At 44.0% G+C, this 20,280-nt stretch overlaps 1 protein-coding gene across 1 annotated transcript in view; it reads left to right on the forward strand.

Annotated features, from left to right (window-relative positions):
- Window positions 1-17,992, forward strand: part of HGD (homogentisate 1,2-dioxygenase) — a 42,483-nt gene extending 24,491 nt beyond the window's left edge. Inside the window, exons 6-14 of the mRNA XM_057697888.1 lie at window positions 457-548; window positions 1,758-1,792; window positions 2,607-2,686; window positions 3,240-3,339; window positions 6,183-6,307; window positions 8,464-8,568; window positions 10,820-10,946; window positions 14,855-15,036; window positions 17,646-17,992. Of these exons, the coding sequence (XP_057553871.1) occupies window positions 457-548; window positions 1,758-1,792; window positions 2,607-2,686; window positions 3,240-3,339; window positions 6,183-6,307; window positions 8,464-8,568; window positions 10,820-10,946; window positions 14,855-15,036; window positions 17,646-17,795 (996 nt within the window). The 3' untranslated portion in view covers window positions 17,796-17,992. The remainder of the gene's footprint in view (window positions 1-456; window positions 549-1,757; window positions 1,793-2,606; window positions 2,687-3,239; window positions 3,340-6,182; window positions 6,308-8,463; window positions 8,569-10,819; window positions 10,947-14,854; window positions 15,037-17,645) is intronic.
- The last annotated feature ends 2,288 nt before the right edge of the window (window positions 17,993-20,280 follow it).

A 20,280-nucleotide genomic window follows, 5' to 3' on the forward strand; every position in this document is an offset into this window, starting at 1 on the left:
TCCCAATACTTTCCTCTACCCTGTTCTGGAAAGATTAGGGCTGACCCTATGCACATGCAGAGGGCTGCCCGCACAGTGAGGTATATCTGAGGGGCATTAATTTGTTCCTGATGCTGCGACCTTCCTCCCCAAGCCTACTAGATGCCTGATTTTACCTCCAAAGGAAATTCTCCTTCAGGTTGATCTTAAGCACCAAAACTGGTAAAATGCCAAGGGATGAATTGATGCTCTGTAAAGGTCAATTCTGATGGAGCCATTAAGACAATACAGACCTGGGGCCATGCCTGGCGATTAGGGCGAGCCGCCGTCCACAAACAGAAGTCAGTAAATTCCAGGCTCCCCAGAGGCAGCCTGGTCCCCAAGGGAAAACCCTAGTAGAACTTGCCTCGTGACTCTCAGGGGCCAAGGGGAGGGCAGGCCGCGTTCACCTTTCCTTCTCCTGCTGGTCTCTCCCAGGGCCTGCACACCTTGTGCGGAGCTGGAGACATCAGGTCTAACAATGGGCTTGCTGTCCACATTTTCCTCTGCAACACCTCCATGGGGAACAGGTAAGTGGCTCAGAGCTACAGCCGGAGAGGCCCCTTCCCCAAGAGCTACTGGCCAGAGGGTGAAGGCTGGTTTGTTGTTTTCGTTACTGCTTTGTGTTTTGTTGGTGGTGGTGGTGTTTTTTAACCCAGAGCAATCTTGATATACATTTTAAAATAATGACAGTAAATGAGCATTTCTATCTTGACTGACTCCTGTGACATAAATAAGAATGTCACATAACAACGCAAATAGAAAAGGGGCAATGAGGCACTGAAAGCAGGAGTAGTCTAAGATGCATTTTGACTTTAACTGGGTTTGAGTCAGAATATCTTTAACTTCTAAGGTTCCCCAGGGCTGCTCTTGCATCCAAAGTCATTACGTGAGCAGCCATTAGAGCTACCTGTTAGTGGCAGGTCAAGCTGACAGACTGGCTTCAGCTTATAACTTTGCGTAAGCATAAAGACCCTAAATAGAAGAATTTACATATTAGATTTTTTTTCAATCAGAAAACATATATAAAATGTATTTCTGTCGTTCGTTGGGGAAGCAGAATATCATAGCAGTTTTCCACACTACTTCTGGAACCAGACCATTGTGTCCAAGACTCAATCCGTTCTTTCTGACTGATTGACCTTGAAGAAGTCATTTAACTTCTCTGAGCCATGAATCAGGGCCAAGATCACAGCTCTATGACAAGGCATTGAAGATGTCTCTCAGAGTCCAATGTCATATCAGGCACCTCCTCTCTCTCTGCTTGAGCTACGCTAGCCTTCATTCAGTTCTTTCTACCTGCCATGCCCGCTCCTGCCTCAGAGCATGTGCCCATGCTGTTCCTTCTGCCTGGAATGTTCTCCACACCACACCCCATCCCCAAGCCTTTGCCTGGATGATTTCTTCAGATCTCAGGTCAAATATCCCCCCTTCAGGGAAGCCTTGGCTACTTGCTCAGACTAGATCAGGTCCATTATTCTTTCAGTCCCCTGAACTTGACATTCACAGTGCCATTACAGTTTATGATGCCATGGTTCTGTAATTGTTGGACTGCTGTCTGGCTTCCTACTGGACTCTAAGGCTCCATGAGGGCGGAGATGAGGTCATTTTACTCATTATTTTAAACCCAGCACTAAGCCTGGCACATACCAGCTACTGAGCAGTAATTTGTGCAGTGAATTAATTTGTCTGAACAGTGTTAAAACTGAAAATCACAGGAATTATTCTATATGTTTCAGGTGCTTTTACAATTCAGATGGAGACTTCTTGATTGGTAAGTTCTGAAGATTTCAGACCCTTTCATTGGTAATTTATCCCTAGTCATAAGCTTTTTAATTGCATACATATTACTTTCCTTTCAATCTGTCTTTAGTGCAGTCTGCAGACTGAGGTGTAAAGGCAATTGGTGGTCTGGAAAATATTCCTTGTGTACCTCCAAGCCTCTATTCTATTTTCTAGTCTCCCTGTCTTTGCTCATTTCTTCTGGGCATTTCTGATCAGGGAGATCTGGGCAGCTGAAAAGAAATAAAGAATAATACTAACGTGTGATTAACTTGTTAAGATAACTCTATTTGCCTTCAAACTCACCCAAGAAAAGACCATCTGTCATTGATAGCTGCAATATAAATAAAAATTTTCATGAGACCATCAAGATGGAAAAGTCTAGTAGGGATTTTCTGGTCTTCCCATTCTTTTTTGGTGGTTTTAGTACTGATATTCTGGAGTGAACATTTTGATGTAGACATTAGACATAAATGTCAGCGTCCTGCTGGAATTATCAGAAATGGGTCTTTTTCGATCCTATTTTTGCTGCCCTTTCTGGTCAAGCCACAGAATTGTGCAAATACAAGCTTCTTACCTGGCAACCAAGAAAGGAAGGAAAACAGAGTCAATTTTTCATTCATGTTTTTCTAGATAGTAAAATAGCTAACTTAAGTTGTCAATTCTGACATATTCCCTCATAAGACTCAATAAAGCACTTTTCATTTGGAATGAAAAAGCAAATGCAGCCCTGAAGCCTTTTGCTCTTCATGAAGTGGTTCTCATAAGAAAAGAGTGACTCACTGCTGCCCTGTCTTTTTTGTTAGTTCCTCAGAAAGGGAAACTTCTCATTTACACCGAGTTTGGCAAGATGCTTGTTCAGCCCAACGAGATCTGCGTCATTCAGGTTGGTGATGTGTCCCCCTCTCCTCCCTGCTTCTCCCTAATTTGGGAGCAATCAGATGTTGCAGCTGCTGCTATTTCCAACTCTAAAATTTCTCTGTCATGTCTGGGCAAGGGGAGGGAGTCTGAGATACACAGAAGGCTCCCTGTGCAGAAGGGTAAGCAGACTTGTGTGCCTACTTTGTTTTAAAATAGCACACAATCACAAAGCAAAAAGCATTGTCAATTCACTTTCCTAAACATTTATACACACTCCGGGTAAGGCCCTGGAGGGGGTGGAAGGCAGTGAAGATGGATTTCTTTAAAATTTGGCTAAATCGGGGCACTGTTGTCTCTGAACCCAATGAGAGAGTAGACTAGAATTGGTTTGGGTCACAGATGTGGTTAGAAGTTAAATTTTTCTTTCTAATTCACCTTTGAGCTGGTCACCTCTTCTACGTATTTCAACAGACTATGGGATTACTTGTGCGTGTGAGGCTGGCTGTGGTTCTTGGGTGCTTCTTTATAACTACAGGTATGATTTGGGAGAACACACCAGTGTCTCCTTCCTGTTCCAGAGAGGAATGCGGTTCAGCATAGATGTCTTCGAAGAGACCAGGGGCTACATCCTGGAGGTCTACGGTGTCCACTTTGAGTTGCCTGACCTGGGACCAATTGGTAAATCTTCGGTACACGCTTCTAAGCCAGACTTGAAATACAGGACACAGATAATCGTGTGAAAGTTAAACATCCATCTCCCCTCTTTATCTCACTCAAACTTCATCTTTCCTCTCTAGACAACTTCTCCTCTAGACCAAGTGTAGTTGGGAATTTTAGAACATATTAGAGCTCCCTGAGCAATCGCAGACTTCTTATTTCAGTCCTCTGAATTCAGGGGCTTCAGGTGGTATAGCTGACCCATCTGATGAGATGAAAGCTTCATTAATTAGCTGGTCAGTGCACCAGTCCATCAGCTTGTCTCAGCTCCCATGTTATGCTGAGGGTAATGACAGGAACCACCACAAGGATAGCACAACCCTCTTCCCATCACATACGTGCATAACAGAAAACGGTCCAAACCATCCCATGATAAATCCCTCTCTAGAATAGTATACAGACCACTGAAGAGCAAGATAATATGTAATAGACTTCAGGTTATACAGAGTACACCCTAGGGGATGTAGAAGTGTGGGCTACTGTGGGCCACGTCTCCAGGAACAGCTGCATAGAAAAGATAAGATTTGACTAATCCTTGATGGAAAGTTGAGGGGAAATAAAGAGGAATGGGACCACCTCTAGAAAAGGTATACAAGTGAGAATGGGTTTTGAGGGTAGAAGGAAGATCATTTTCTTAAGTCAGTGGCTTGTGTGTAGACAATAAAGTGGGAAAAGCCGTAACAATGGCAGGGGCCATGTGGCTCTGGAAAGGGGAAGCGGACTGAAAGACACACAGTCTGCGAACCTCACATTCCCACTGAGCATCCTCCACAAAATCCACACACCTGGGAGTCACAAAGGATAGACACCTCCCTCGGCGCTGCGAAGGCGCTGGAAACCGCAGCCTCTGTGAGGCAGATTAATGCTAACTCATGTATACGGAATCTAAAAAAACAATGGTACTGATGAACCCAGTGGCAGGGCAAGAATAAGGATGCAGATGCAGAGAATGGACTGGAGGACACGGGGTTGGGGGGTGGGGGGTTGAAGGGGAAGCTGGGACGACGTGAGAGAGTAGCATAGACATATATACACTACCAACTGTAAAGTAGATAGTTAGTGGGAAGTTGCTATATAACAAAGGGAGATCAGCTCGATGATGGGTGATGCCTTAGAGGGCCAGGACAGGGAGGGTGGGAGGGAGTCACGGGAGGGAGGGGCTTTGGGGATATATGTATAAACACAGCTGATTCACTTTGGTGTACCTCAAAAGCTGGTGCAAGAGTGTAAAGAATGTCAATTATATTCCAATAAAGAGCTTAAAAAAATTTAAAAAAAACAAAAAATAAAAAAAAGTGAACCAAGGTCCCCCCACCCTCGATTCTTCTGGCAAGCTGGAGGCAGGAGAGACGCGAAGGTGGTAGGAGGGGTTGTTCTCAAAACGTCTCTGGGAGTGAAAGGAATGGTAGGGAAAATCGGCCCTTGGTTTCATCTTTGGCATGTTCGCTGAAGGTGGTGGCCACAGCTCCCAGCTCTTCCCTTTCCTCGTCAACAGATTTTTTAGAGCAAAACAGGGACAGGCCAGCATGTGCCGTCTGGTCACTCCCCTGGGGGATCCGAATAGTCAGAGGAAGGTGGGAGGCAGCAGAGAGGCAGCTGGAGCCATGGTGGGCCGTCTGTCATCCTGCTTTCCACCCGCTCTTCCCACTTGGGTCTGGCTTCCTGCTGCTCCACAGCCAGCAGAGCCCCCGGGTTCCACGGAACATGTACCCTCTGGAAAGCATATATAATTTACGAACCAGCTGGGGGCATATTTTTTTTAACCCCAGGAGCTGGAAATGATAAAACACTCCCCAGGTCTCTCCTCTCAGAGTTAAATTATGTTTTTGCACTTATGCTTTTCATTTTTGGTCTTTTGATGTATTTTCTTTCCCTGGAGGGAACACTCACAAAGCAAAGGTAAGCAGCTGTGTCCCAAATACTTTCTCCCTCAGTGGCAGACAGATTCGTCAGGCTGCAGAGCAGTTTGCAGACTTGGGTTGGTTCTGAGGTCTGTCTGAGGAGCAGAGGCACGCCTGGGGCTACAGTATGTAACCTTTTCTTTCTCAAGGACTGTAGACAAGTCCTAGAGTCATCAGAGTTTTCTTGGAAAAAAAGATCTAGTATTCTATCATATCTGCCCTTTCCCTCTCTTCTAGTCTCTTCCTCTCCTCCCCTCCCCTCCCCTATAGTGATGAGATAATGTGTGTAAAATGTTTATAAACCATATTCAATCTACAACTTTAGGAGGCAGTGCTAGTGATGCTGATGGTATTTTCATGATTTTCTTCTGACCAAATTCCTTGGGTCCTCCTTTTTATTTTATTTTATTTTATTTTATTTTATTTTATTTATTTATTTATTTAGGCTGCATTGGGTCTTCATTGCTGCGCATGGGCTTCCTCTAGTTGCAGAGGGCAGGGGCTACTCTTGGTTGTGATGTGCGGGCTTCTTATTGAAGTGGCTTCTCCTTTCGTGGGAACATGGGCTCTAGGTGCTCGGGCTTCAGTAGTTGCAGCACATGGGCTCAGTAGTTGTGCCGCATGGGCTTAGTTGCTCCATGGCATGTGGGACCTTCCCGGACCAGGGATCGAACCCGTGTTCCCTGCACTTGAAGGTGGATTCTTAACCACTGCACCACCAGAGAAGTCCTGAGTCCTTTTTAAAAGATACCAGACTGGGATTCCAATGAGTCTTTGAACAATAAAAGCAAATCTTGGAATGGCTTTTAATGTGGCGAAAGCCCTTTCTCTTTGTGCAACAGTGGGATCTTTCCTATGTGATTTCAGAAGTGTCTAAAAGACTTCTGGGTCATTGTGTTCTAGGAGCCAATGGCTTGGCCAATCCTCGGGATTTTTTGATACCTGTTGCCTGGTATGAAGATCGCCAAGTGCCAGGTGGTTACACTGTGATTAATAAATACCAGGGCAAGCTGTTTGCTGCCAAACAGGTAAAATAAGCAGGTTTGTAGGCAGGGGAAGGAATGAATAGTTACTAAACACCTTCTGTTTGCCAAGGTTAAGTATTTGCATATATTATTTCATCTTTACCACATCACTAAGATACTACAAATAAGGTACTGTTTGCTTTATTTGTAGTCATGAAGACAGGCCAGGTGGTGATAACTTACCAAATATCACAGTAAATGACAGAATCAGCATTCAAACCCATATCTTTTGACTCCAAAGGGCATGCTCTTTCTATTCGTCAAGCAATAAAACCTCCACAATATCTAGGTCTCCATAAACAGTGGGGGAAACATAATATACAGGCGGGGCAATACATTCTGAAAAGGGAAGTGAGTTAATAGCAGGTTATCTAAGACTTATATTCACCAATGGTCACCATATTTCAAAAACAAGCAATAATTGATAGAAAACAAGCAGAACTCAGTTAATTAGTTTGACTTGATTTATAGCACCAGCCTGGTAAACTCAGGAGATAAGCAAAGGCATAGATAGTAATAAAATAATAATAATAACATAATATACATGTATAATCTGTAATATAATACATTACTGCTTAATATACTGGATATATAATATAGTAGAATAAAGTAACCATATAGTAAAAGTAATCCAAAGATCTCTTCTGTTTACCACTATTCATTTGCTTTATTTTTGCCCATTTAACTTATTGCTTATATTTTGCTAAGGCGTGTCGTTTTCTTTGGACAGCATCTAGAAGGTATGCTAACCAGCAGAGGCCAACTAGTCTGGCATTTAAAATTAACTGCCGAGGGTTCAATGTCACCCTCATTGACACATAGTCACCTTCATATTCTCTGGATCAGGATTTTATAAAATGTGGTTCAGAGACCATTTGCATCAGAAAGTCTCAGGGTAGCTTGTTTAAAATGCAGTTGCTTACCTACTACTCCAGCCTGGCAAAAATGTTGACCTCTGGGGATGCACTGTGGAAATCACATTCATTTCTTTTCCCCCTGTGCTATACAGTAGGCGCTCACCAACCATCTACTTCATACATCGTAGTATACATACATCAATCCCAATCTCCCAATCCATCCCACCCCACCTCCCGCCTTGGTGTCTGTACGTTTGTTCTCTACATCTGTGTCTCTATTTCTGCTTTGCAAATAGGTTCATCTGTACCATTTTTCTAAATTCCACATAGATGCGTTAATATATGATATTTGTTTTTCTTTCTGACTTACTCATCCTGTATGACAGTCTCTAGGTCCATCCACGTCTCTACAAATAGTGAAGAATGGATAAAGAAGATGTGGTGCATATATACAGTGGAATATTAGCCATAAAAAGGAACAAAACGTGCCATTCACATTCATTTTCAAATGACTATTTCCTGTATTATATTTGACATACATTTGATAGAGAATCACCATTCTAGAGGCAGCCAGCAGCTCCACGGGTTTCCACTTTCCAAATGGACTCTATGCAGGTTATTCTCTGTATAAGCCCCCACCGATCCATTCTCCCTTCTCTGCCATGATCCGTGCCCTGGGAGGCTGACCTACATGGACTGTATCACGTGGACTCCCTAGCCTAACTACCTTCCTATAAAGAACATCGATCCTCCCTTATCCCAGGGCAGACCCAAGAAGCATCACCTTAGGACTGCTCTGAAATCTCAAGTCCTTGGAGCTGGAACTCTTAGAAGCCTTCTCTCCTTCCTGCACTGAATCTACCGGAAGCTCCTCTAGGCAGCAGTTAGCTGGAGAGCAGTCACAGCCAAGTACCTGCCCTCAGCAATGGGAAACCCAGACGGTGGCCCATGTTGTCAAAGAATTGCAGGCATCCACAGATTCTCACAATTGTGTTAAAATTGTTGAAAAGGCAGTACTTGGAGCATGTGCTGTGCTTCTGCTGCACATGTGATCAGAGGCAGCTGCAGCTTATGAAGTGGAAGGATAGGGCTAGTGGCTTAGTGCGGACAGTTTGAGAGAATGTGAAGCAACCACAAGATGATTCAGGGTGATGTTTCTCCCAAAGGATGGTATTATTAAATTATGAGAACAGAATCAAATCAAAAAAGAGTAGGTAATGCCAAGTACAAACTGAGGAACCATAGCTACATAAGCATCACAAGCTAAAATCACCCTTTCCTGCTTTTTTTTTTGTCAATCAGGAGGTCTCCCCATTCAATGTTGTGGCCTGGCATGGGAATTATACCCCCTACAAGTACAACTTGGAGAACTTCATGGTCATCAACTCAGTGGCCTTTGACCACGCAGTAAGTCTGGCTCATGGCGGGGCCCCAGGGAGAGAGCACCCTTAGGTGGGAGGAGTCCACGGTAGACCCCCGATATTCACAGATTTAACATTTCCAGGGTCACCCTTGGAAGCCTGAGATTTAGTCGTTTGTCATTGTGCTGACAGGAATTTGAATCATCTGCTGCAAGGCTTCAGGGAAAGAGTAACATAGCCAAAGAGAGATCCAGGCTAGATGCTCAGCCCTCACCATGCAATACAGCTCAGTTCTCTACAGCGTATTCACAGTAATTTCTCCCACGTGGCTGAAAACTTGGTTTCTTCCTGGAAAATATATCCGCAAAAGAAAACCAAGTGCTAATGTTAGTGATGGAGTGGTGAGAAAGGAACATTTCATGATTTGGAAGGTTCTCTGTCCTGCTCATATGCCAAGAGCCTGCTTGCTCTGGCCACCCACTCCAGTGCCTCCACTTCCAGCTCTTTTTAGCCGCGATGGAACAGACAGCCCTCTTCTAAAGTTACTCATGATGTTCAGTGCTTGAATTTAAACCAGAGAAATTATAGAGTATGAACTCGGTCATATTTTTCACTCAATCAGGGGACTACCAATAGGTCCCCAGCCTACAGTGCAGGCCCCCAAGGCCCCACATTCTTGATAAAGTGCTAGTTCTGAGATCCTGGGGGAAAGTTCACTTTGCATAATAGATTGACTTACCCACAAGCTGGAGGGGTAATTAGAGCAGAAGCCAGAGAACCAGAGACAGAATGGTTACTGTGAGCCAGGTCAGCTTACCTCTGGGGGCCCAAAACTACCTTTCTAAAGAGCAGCAACTCTTCATAAAACCAGAAGGGAAGAGAAAATAAGGCATCATGCCCTGCCAAAGCAGCAAGAAAAAAGACCCGAAGACACTGATGGAGCTTTATTTGAGCCTCACTCACTACCTTTTCTTGAACATTTTCAGATCATTTCTCATGACAGATGAAGTGTTCATTTTCACAGCATTGAGTTTTTTGACTTGCATTTACACACACCCAGTCTCCCCTGTACTGCTGCTATGGTTATTTCCCCCAAATTCAGACCTGATCATTCCATCACTGCATTAGAAAACCTTTGCAGGCTCCCTGTAGTTTAGGATTAAGTCTGAGCTCTGAAGCGTGGTATCCGATGCTCTCCACCATCTGGTCCTGGATTCATTTCCCAGTACCATCCCTTGTCCCTCTCCCTTCTGCCAATGCGCTCTGGGCTTTAGCTTTCTTGCCTCTTAACAAAATATCTGTATATTTTGATGTCTTTCCTGTTTTCTGTGCTTAAAATGCCTTTTGCCTTTTCCTTCCTCTTCCTTCCTTCCTTCCTTTCATCCTCCCTCCTTCCTTCCTTCCATCCTCCCTCCTTCCCTCTCTTATTCCCTCTCTTTTTCTTTCTTTCTCCTTTCATTCTTCAGGTCCTACCTCAAATGTCACCTCCTCTTTGAAGCCTTCCCTGATCCTCTCGGGTAGAGATAGGCACTCTGTACGTGCACTTGTTTTATTCCTCCTTCAGTCCCCCTCACACACACCCACCACCACCACTAATGACACTAAAGGGCAAGGAATGGTGCTCAGTTGTCTTTGAATCCCACACCCTCAAGTGGCATCTGGAAGGAGGCATGATCATTGATTGCCATTAAGTTGAATCTCAATCTTTCCACTGAAGAATTCTAAAGTTCTTGATAAATCATAATGTTGCCCCCCAACCTATTCCTCTCTATACTACCACCATCCTGAGAGTCAAACAAAGGTAAGAAAGCAATGAGGATACCATCTGGGGTCTCTGTGATTCCTCCAAAGAGATGCATGTCCTATGTCTATACCAAACACTTGGATATTATTTTATTTCTATTTCCAAGTTACTCTGAGCATCCCTCTGCCAAGAGCTCCCCGAAGCACATCCCAGCCTCCGGTCACTCTGACCTGAGGTTGGGAGGCAGGCGCTGCTGGCTCTCAGACCCATGGGGTAGTACTTACATGAAACAGGGGCTCAGCAGGGTGAAAAAGCTGCTCAGAGTCCCCTCAGCTGGTGTTAAGTCATTCTGCTTCAAGCACAGCAAGAGGGGAACGTCACAAGAGCGATGACTGCACCTTGATGACAACCCCAGACTTCTTAGCCTGGCCTGTGGTTTGCTCAGAAATTACAGTGTCACTCAAAAAGCCCCTCGTGCGTGGGTGACACGTGTCATTGCTCAGTCACCTCCCTTTCATCGTGTCTTCAGGTTCTCCTGTCCTTTCTTTCACAGGACCCATCCATTTTCACGGTACTGACTGCCAAGTCTGTCCGCCCCGGAGTGGCCATCGCTGATTTTGTCATCTTCCCACCACGGTGGGGGGTTGCTGATAAGACCTTCAGGCCTCCTTATTACCACAGTAAGTCGTTTGCCAAGTTACATGTGAAAACCAAAGAGTCAGCGGAGTGGTGAGCATCACCCATGAGGAACACTGCCAGAGGTGTTTGGACGCCCGGCTCTGGCCGGAGTTCAGATCCTGCCTCCTGAGGCCCAGTGCTGCTCACCAGACTTTTAGCTACTTAAACACCACAACTTGTGTGGGGATGGCAGTGGTGTGTTGCCTCTGAGAAGGAAACACTCTAATGCCTAGAGCCCAGTTCCTCTGGCCCTGAAGAGAGGCACAAAGGCTGGAAAAGGATGAAGCAAGATGTTTCTTTACTTTTCAGGTGTAAAGGGAGACGTCACCATGGGATGTGGTTGGTTAGTTTGTTGTTTTGGGAAATTTCATTATCTAAGTCTGGTTCAAGAGCCAATAAAATGTGTTCTCCAATTATTTTGGAGGGGTAGAGCAGAGTGCCGTCCACACTAGGGGATGGATCCTATTCTGGAAGCAGTTTCTGCAAAGCATTTATTGTCTAGAACAGAACTTACCAAATCTATTATTTTTATTTTATTAATATTGTTTTGACTTACTGTTAACAGTAATCGACCATTTGCTATGGCTCTAAGTTCTTTAAAAGTATTAACCCATTTAATCCTCATGACAGTTGTGAAAGAGAGGCAGTATCATTACCCTCCCACCCCCTTTTTTTTTCAAAAGATGAAACTGAGCTGTGAAGGATTAAGTAACTTGCTTCAAGGCCTCACAGCTAGTTAAGTGGTAGTCAGAATTTAATGAAGGCAGTCCAATGTCGGTGCAGACAGTCATGTGCACTAACGGATATGCCTAGCACAGTGCCCAGTGCATGATATGCATCTAATAAATATTTATTTAGTAAGTGAATGCATCGCCAAGAATGAATAAGGTACCTCATGGCTGTACTTAATGAAGCTGGCATTTTTAATTGTGCAGTAGCTAGCTATAAACCCAACCTAAATGTCAGTGCACAATTCTACTTCCTAGAGATTGTATTTTTGTACACAGAGTTCTGGAAAGACTCTGAGGTGCATTTCAGCTGGAACATTCTAAAAAAGAAACCACTTTCTTCAGTTAACCTCAGGGCTTTTTGTCTCTGAGGCTCCTCTCTGTACATGCCCAGGTGCCAGGACTTTAACAGGACACAACAGTGACTAAATGAGCAACTTAGATGTTTCTAGAGGGTGGAGAACAAAGGCCCTCAGAATGGTCAGATGTCATCATCACCTTTTTCAGGTGATATCACCTGCAAAGGACACAATTGGTTAACCCTTCAAAGACCTGATACTTTGTGAATAGAGATGTTAACAAGCTATGTCCTTTCTGAAGCGTATCAAGCCCATCACAGGTCCTGACTCTTCTCCTCCTAGAAATTAGTCCCCTAGAGGAACCTGTTGGCAAGGATTACAGCCTGTACCTTCACTATTTCACACAGTGCTTATGGGAAGGCTGCTCTAAGTGCCTGAGGTAGTGCTTTTCAAATTTTAGCATGTGTCAGTGTCACCTGGAGGGCTTGTTAAAACACAGATTCCTGGGCCCCACCCTCAGAATTTCTGCTTCAGAACCTCCAGGTAGGGCCTGAGAATCTGCATTGGTAACAAGTTCCCCCGTGATGCTGATGCAACTGTTCCAGGAACCACACTTTGAGAGAATTAAGGGATATAAAAATCACTTACAAGGCCTTCAAAAAAATATTTGCTCCTGGCTCCACTCTCAGAGAGTTTAATTAGTTGGTGTGGAGGTGGAACCTCCAAATCTGCATTTTGAACTAGCACGTCGGGGGGTTCTGAGGCAGGAGGTCTGCAGACCACGTGTTGAGAAATACTGGCCTGGGCCTTCTCTCCCGCCCAGCTTTTCTACTGTGCGACAGCTTTCAACCCACTGCTTGATTTTAGTTTGTAGTTCAGACTGCCTGAAACAAATGGCCTTGTGAAATGCCTCTTACAATTTCTTTTAAAGACTCTCAGATAAATTTGGCCCATGATAGATAGATCTCAGAAAGGTATGGTTGCCCTGAGTTAGTTGGAAGAACCACAGAACCCTGGGTTAGAAATTATTTTTACCAGAGATATTAAAAATAATGCTGTAGCAATAATGAAAATCTTTGCTACTTTGATGTGACTTTACAGACGTGGAGAATGATTTCTGTAGAAATATTGCCTACAGTCCTCTTAATACACCTTAGTCGACTGGATTTAGCATTAATCAAAAAGTCAAGGTCTACCTTCCCACTGTCCTTTGAAATATAGAAAATGATGTAGAAATGTCATCACCAAATCATTGCTACCTAAATTCATGTTCAGATCAAAGCTGAATTGTGTCTTGCTCTCTTCTTAACGTGAAACCGTGAAGGTGACCCTGGGAATACATGCTAGATCGAGGAGTGTGACGGCATGTTTGAGTCAGGAGCAGAACTGCTTCTAAAACATAGACACCGTATGCTTACAGTTGCTTCTTTTCCTCTCTTTCTGGAGAGGAAGTAGCGCTATGATCTGGGTCTTACCTTTTCCGCCGGGGCTGCAGCAGCATTTTGCCTTCTGGGCATAGTGGGCGTGGCTGCTCAGGCACTTCCACAGGTACTCTGGTACTTGCCTGTATTCACATGGAAGGAAGAGGGGTGGAGCGTGTATCATGTCAAATGTTTGGCTTTGCAGGGGTCGCCAGTGCCACACCTCTCTACTCTGTCCATGATTTGCACTCTCGGCACTCTCACGGGACAGACTATGACTGTGACTATAAGGAACTTTAAAGAGGCTGTTTCTCACTCATTTCTATCCCAGCACTTAGCACAGTGTCCAAATATGCTGGATGGATGGATAGGCACATGGATAGGGTGGGGAATGGACAAATGAATGGGTGGGTGGATAGATGGGTAGATGTTTAGTTTCAATAGAAGCATAAGATTGAAAGAGTGGGGACATGGTGAATTTTGTCAAATTTTACTGATTCCAGAGGCACAACTAGGACCAATATACTTATATGAAAGCAAATTTCCATTTAACTTGGGAACACTTTCTAATAGAGTCTTCAGTAATATGATAGGTCCCTTTGTTGAGTACAGCATTTCCATTCACAGGAGGCATGCAGGCAGAGCCCAGCAGGTAATCTGTCAGGAATGTTTCTGTATTGAGTAGAAGTGGGGATCCCTTCCAATACTAAGATTTTCAGATTCTATGAAGAGAATGTCAGTGGAAAAAGAATGAATCTAAGGAGCATTTTGGAGAATGATAGAATGAGATGATATTAGATTCAGATAAAGAAGATATCTGTTAGAATATATAGTATTTATGGATTAGTTTTTATGGATAATACAATTTTTTTCACACAGATTATTATTTGATAATGGAATCCCAAGTCCAGGGTTCTTTCCATTACATCACATTTCCATCAACACACACACACACATACACACACACACACACACACACACACACACACCCCACTTCAATTTTCTCATTTGATAACCAGAAATATAGTCATCCCCTGTACTACTGTGAGGCTATTTGAGAAGGGATTCAGATCTGGGAAAGAGGATAATTTTTATAAGGGGCTTGTAAGCCTAGATGATGGAGTACATCCATTCTTTATTACAATTTGCATGCTAATTATTATTAAAATTCTTGTCTGGGCCCTGATTTTCTTTAGGTCTAGCATAACTTCATTCAAGGCAATGGAATTTAAGATCTCTGATAATCCACCTGGCCATGGAGTAGAGCTTTGCCCACCAAGAATTTCACACTAATGAATGTTGTGTGGTTGTTTTTCTGTATATCTATATTCTTTACTATTTCTGTGAAATTGATCAAATTCTCCTATGTTCTTGACAGTGTGTGGAAATAATGTTTGAGAGGTGTTGGTGTTTTCGGGACTCATCTGGGATATTAAAAAAAGTACTGTTTCCACCTTCCCAGGGAACTGCATGAGTGAATTCATGGGGCTTATCAAAGGTCACTACGAGGCAAAGCAAGGTGGGTTCCTGCCAGGCGGTGGCAGCCTGCACAGCCCAATGACCCCCCATGGGCCTGATGCCGACTGCTTTGAGAAGGCCCGCAAAGCCAAGCTGGCACCCGAGCGAATTGCTGATGGCACCATGGTAAGCAAGTTAGATGTGAGGCTCAGGTGGCCTCTGGGGTCTCCAACCTGGTTGAGAGAAGTGGCTATTTTTTATTTCTCCAAAGTCACAGAGGAGGAGTCAGGAGAGGAGAGTGTGTGTCCTCGTATATGTTCTCATGTGCATATGCACACACCCCGGTGTGTATACTAGACTTTTGGTGTGGTGGGGTAAAAAGAGCCTTATACTTGGAGTCAGACTTGGGTTCAAATTCTAGCTGCTGGTTCCTGTGTGACCTTGAATAAGTCGCTTAACTTCTCTTTGCTTCATTTTCTCCATCTATAGAATATGTAGGGCATCCAACCCAGCCTGTGGCTGTGATTTAACCCTGCTGACTGAGCAGCACTGTTCAAATATAAGGGGGGATATTTTTAATACTATGTGAGGAGTCTTCCCTTATCTGTATGCAGCCCTCTGTATATATGCTGTCTCAGGGTCATCTCCTGCTTTTTGAAGTAATCCTCTAGGGCCACAGGAACAGAGGATGCAGGATGTCACCTTTAGCTGGTTTCTCAAGCCCAGAAGGGTCAGGAAGCCTTTGCCTGACTATAGTCAGTTTTTGTGAGCAGCAGTTCTCAGCTGTTTTCTCATTTTCTTTTGCTGTCGTTTGGCATGGGATGAAACTGATGGGATTTAAAACCTGTTTTGTATTCCTCCTGTGTCACGCTGTAAACACTGAGGCTGAACACAATTGCACTTGGCTAAGGTACTTGATTTCATTTTATTTCTGTATTCTTGGAGGTAGAGTTTATGGACCACGAAGAGTAATTTTATGCTAAATCATATGCAAATTTGCTTTACATTTTTAAACAAATGCCTTCAGTGCTACCTGACTTTATAATCGATATCACAGACCTGCCTGACCCCATGCCCAGCTTGCAAACCACCTAAGCGGAGAGTTTGTCTGTCCCTCTGCCCAACACAGTTTGCTTTTAGTCCCAACTTAAGGACCAAAGTTGATGGAGCTGATCTGCAGGGGCAGGGTGCAAGTCCCATCTGCTGGACCTGGGCCCCATTTGCCCTTGCAAGGGCCTCTGCAGAGTTTCTGTAGAACCCCTTAATCTCTGTGCGAGAGCTCTATAAGATATTGATAAGCCATTACCTCCAAAAGTTCCTGGAAGCGCACAGGCTACCCCAGAGTTAGCACTTAGTAACCTTCAGTACCCAACTTGGCTTTGGATAGTGCTACCAGGGAGCAGTGTTCTACAACAGTAAGGCAAAGGACAGGGCTATTTTTATGAGGAGCAAGACTTTGGGGAATGTCTCAGGCTTGGAGCTCTAGTGAGAAGAGCTCTCCTATGGAGGGGAGCCCAGGCAACCTGGCAAAGGAGGGTCCAGCACTTTACTAGACCAAACTTTGGGTCTCCCTCACCATTTCCCATTACACAATTTGGATCCAGGCTCATCCCTATGCCACTCATCTTTTATACCACTTTGGACTAAATTAACTTTATAATACTATCTTCATGGCTCAGCTGGGATGGGGTTTTGTTGCCCCCGTCAGACAGCAAGGCTTCTAAGAAGCAGTCAGAAAAGAAACAATAATTATGGCATAATAATGACCTTTACATCTGAATAGTGGTTTACAGCATGCACAACACCTCCATATGATCTCATCAGGTCCTCACATCAAGCCTGTCATGAGAAGTCAGGCAGGGAAAATCACCTCCATTGTTGCAGGCAAAAAGACGTTATTGTATATTAGAATGTATACCAGACGTTCACATGGCTTCTCTAGGTTGTGGCACAAAGAGAATTTTTATCTTCCTTTTGTCCATCTACAATTTTTAAATTTCCAACAATGTGAGCACATAAGAATTGTGGGGGTTGGGTTTTTTTTTTTTTAAGCCACGGTGGGTCAGAAAATCAGCAATAGGTGAAGCTGGGATGTCTAGGATGAAAAGGGCACTGCATATTCTTTCTGTTGCAGACAAAATCTGCCTGGACATAGTGGGACATCCACCATTCAGAACCTTCTGGGACAGGGCTTTTAAAAGTGCTACAACCATTTCTACTCCCTTCTTCCTGCTCCTCCTCCTCCTCACTCTCTCTTTTCCTTCTTTTCTTTTTCCCAGACTACCTCTTGGTCAGAGTCCTGCAAAAGAAAGGTTCAAATCCCAGCTCTGCAACTTCTCACTGCTATCACCTTAGACAGTCATTTCCCAGCTCAGAACCTTAGTTTCCTCATCTGCAAAAAGGGAAGTGTGTTCTCCCTCACACGAACACAGCCACAGTAATGGCCCCTGAGAAGAATATTCCTAGGACTCTCCCACCTCTGCCCTTGGATCTAGTAAATTTAGCTCCAAGATGTTACAAGGACAATGTGATGCTTACATGCCCAATTCCATTTTACAGAATGAAACTTGAATGTCAGAGAAGTTAGGGGTCTTGCACAAGCTATTACCCACGTATAAGGAGTAGGGCCAGAGTCAGAACTCAAGGCTTGAGTTTTTTCTCCTCACCATGCCAGAACACATGATTTATTATTCAAAGATTCTACCCACCCATATCTTCTCTCTTGACATCTAATCAAATGTGTTTTATTATCCACCTCGCTGCTTCTTTCTTGTCCCCACCCTTATTCCCTACAGGCATTTATGTTTGAGTCTTCTCTAAGTATGGCCGTCACCAAGTGGGGGCTGAAGACCTCTAATTGTTTGGATGAGAACTACTACAAGTGCTGGGAACCTCTCAGGAGCCACTTCACCCCCAATTCCAGGACCCCTGCAGGAACTAATTGAGACTGGAGCAATGCTACCATAATTGAGAACGGATTTGTGCGACTTCCTTTAGAATCTCATGCCCTTTGGCACTATTGGGGCAGGGGATTGGTTAAAATAACTCACTTTTTAACAATCAAGAAACTCAAACATTTATAGAAATGTATTTGGAAAGTTCTGTCAGCTTAATTACTCAATAAATACTTGCTGGTGTTCTGTGAAAGTGGCAACTGGTCATGATCAGGCCTTGATGATGCAGACCTGTGGTGGCCGGGCATGGCGGCCAGTCCATGAGATTGGACCAGGTGATTAGGTTCTCCTGGAGTGAGAAGACGGGCAACAGAACAGAAAGGAATGGGAAGTGGTATTTGTCACTACCCTAGTTCTGTAGTTTTAACACATTTCCCCCACTTTGTTGCCATAGATATGCTGCTACCAAATTTTTATTTAACAGTGTGTAATGAGAGTCAGCTCTGTGTCAGGGCCTAGGAACTAGGGTTGCCAGATAAAATACAGCATGCCCAGTTACATTTGAATTTCAGATAAATCGCAAATAATTTTTAGTATAAGTATGTCCTGTGCATTATTTGGATATACTTATACGAAAAACTTTTTCGTAGCTTATCTGAAATTCAAATTTAACTGATATGCCTGTATTTTTATTTGCTAAATCTATCAATCCTACAAGGCTGTTGTGATCAAGGAAATAGATGTGGTCATTGCCCTTACAGATGTTACATTCTAGACAAGGAGACAAATAAAATACACAAACAAAATAATTACAAATTGTGAAACGTGCAAAGAAGAAAACAAACAGGAACTGAGATGGGAGTGACAGGTGGGTGGGGGAGATCTTTCTTTAGAAAGGAAGGCCTTCAATGAAGAAGTGACATTTAGCCAGACCTAAAAAGGATAGGAAGGAGCAAGTCATTGGAAGAGAAGGGCTGGGCTGAGGTGGGGTGGGGGAAAGGTGCATTCCCAGAAAAACCTCGTGGGTTCAAGGAACTGAAAGAAGAGGGGATATGGGGACCCCAGGAGCAGGCCATTGCAACAGTCCAGGCAAAAGACACCATTGTCCTGAACTAATGAGGTGGCGGCAGGAACAGAGTGGATAAATCCCTGAAAGCTTTGGAGTAGACCAGAAAGAACTTGTTAGTAGACTGGATGTCAAGGGTGCGGGAAAGAGGAGTTGCAGACGTGGCTGGGACAACTGCTGGGTTTCTGGCAGTGGCATTTCGTGGTCTCAAACAATAAGGTCTCTTTGAGGGTGACAGTAGTTGGTGTGCCTTCCCAATGTTCCTTAATATATGAAGAAGTCTTTATTAAACATTAAACATTGTAAACTAGTAAAGCCGTTAATACTTGTAAATACATTTTTAAATTGACCACTATGGCAGGTTGCCAGTGGCTTACCTACATCCCATCAGCAATCACCATCCCATATTGACCAGCTGCCTCCAGCTGACAGTACCACACCTGTAACATTGCCTGAGGCCCAAACCAGAACAAAAATGCTGAGGACTGAATGGTCCTGGATGCAGCCCTCCACCGCCAGAATGGAAACTAGTGGATAAATATGCCAGCTGTCCTGCTTCACACCCCAAGGCTTGTGTTCAGCCATGGTTCCCTGCAACTTCCAGAAGGATTAAGCTCCACTGTCCATGGTGGCAACTTCTGAAAATGCATCCAATAGTAGCTTCCTTCCCTCTCACCTCTCCACTCTCCTATGAGGCTTCCTGGGCTCTTCTCTCAAATAACCCCAAACTAGAACAACCACTAAATATTTTCAAACTCCAGTGCTTCCATAATAAGCTCATTCTAACCCTCCTCTTATACACAAACCTAGACTCTCACCCATTTTGGTTCACTCTATCATCAGTGTGATGACAAAGCCTTCCTAGAGCTAAGGACAGTTCTGGGTTTACATCCATTTAGCATCCAAGCCCATGTACTTTATCTCCCCGCTGCTGGTAGCAGCTCATCAGTGGGAGACAATACTTCACCCAGGCCAGGCTGTTCTTACCAATTAAAAAAAGATTTAGTTTCCCTCTGTTGTGCTTCAGATCAGCCAGAAAGATCTATATTATTTTCTTAATTCCCTATTCTCGAAGATACCTTCCTCTACTATGCTCCCCAAGAAATATACCATCTCTTTACTTAGAAATTTTAAAATCTTTAAACAGGGGGGTGGGCACCCTGATTAGGTTTCCTGCATTGACAGGAGGGTTTCCAGCCAGATACCCTTGGCATCTTTATATATTTTCCTGTTAGAGAGATGCCATAGAAGCCACTCTTCTCTTTTTTTCTTTTTGGGAGACTTCTTTCACAGCCTGGGCTACTGGCAATTGCTCTAGACCAATTGTTCTCAATAAGGGTGATTTTGTACCTGTCACCCAAGACATCTGGCAAAGTCTAGAGACATTTTTTGTTGTCACAACTGCGAAGGGTGCTACTGGCATCTATTAGGTAAAGGGTAGGGAAGCTGGCAAACATTCTACAATGCACA

Source organism: Hippopotamus amphibius, chromosome 10, assembly GCF_030028045.1.
Source record: "Hippopotamus amphibius kiboko isolate mHipAmp2 chromosome 10, mHipAmp2.hap2, whole genome shotgun sequence".
Classification (NCBI taxonomy): domain Eukaryota; kingdom Metazoa; phylum Chordata; class Mammalia; order Artiodactyla; family Hippopotamidae; genus Hippopotamus; species Hippopotamus amphibius.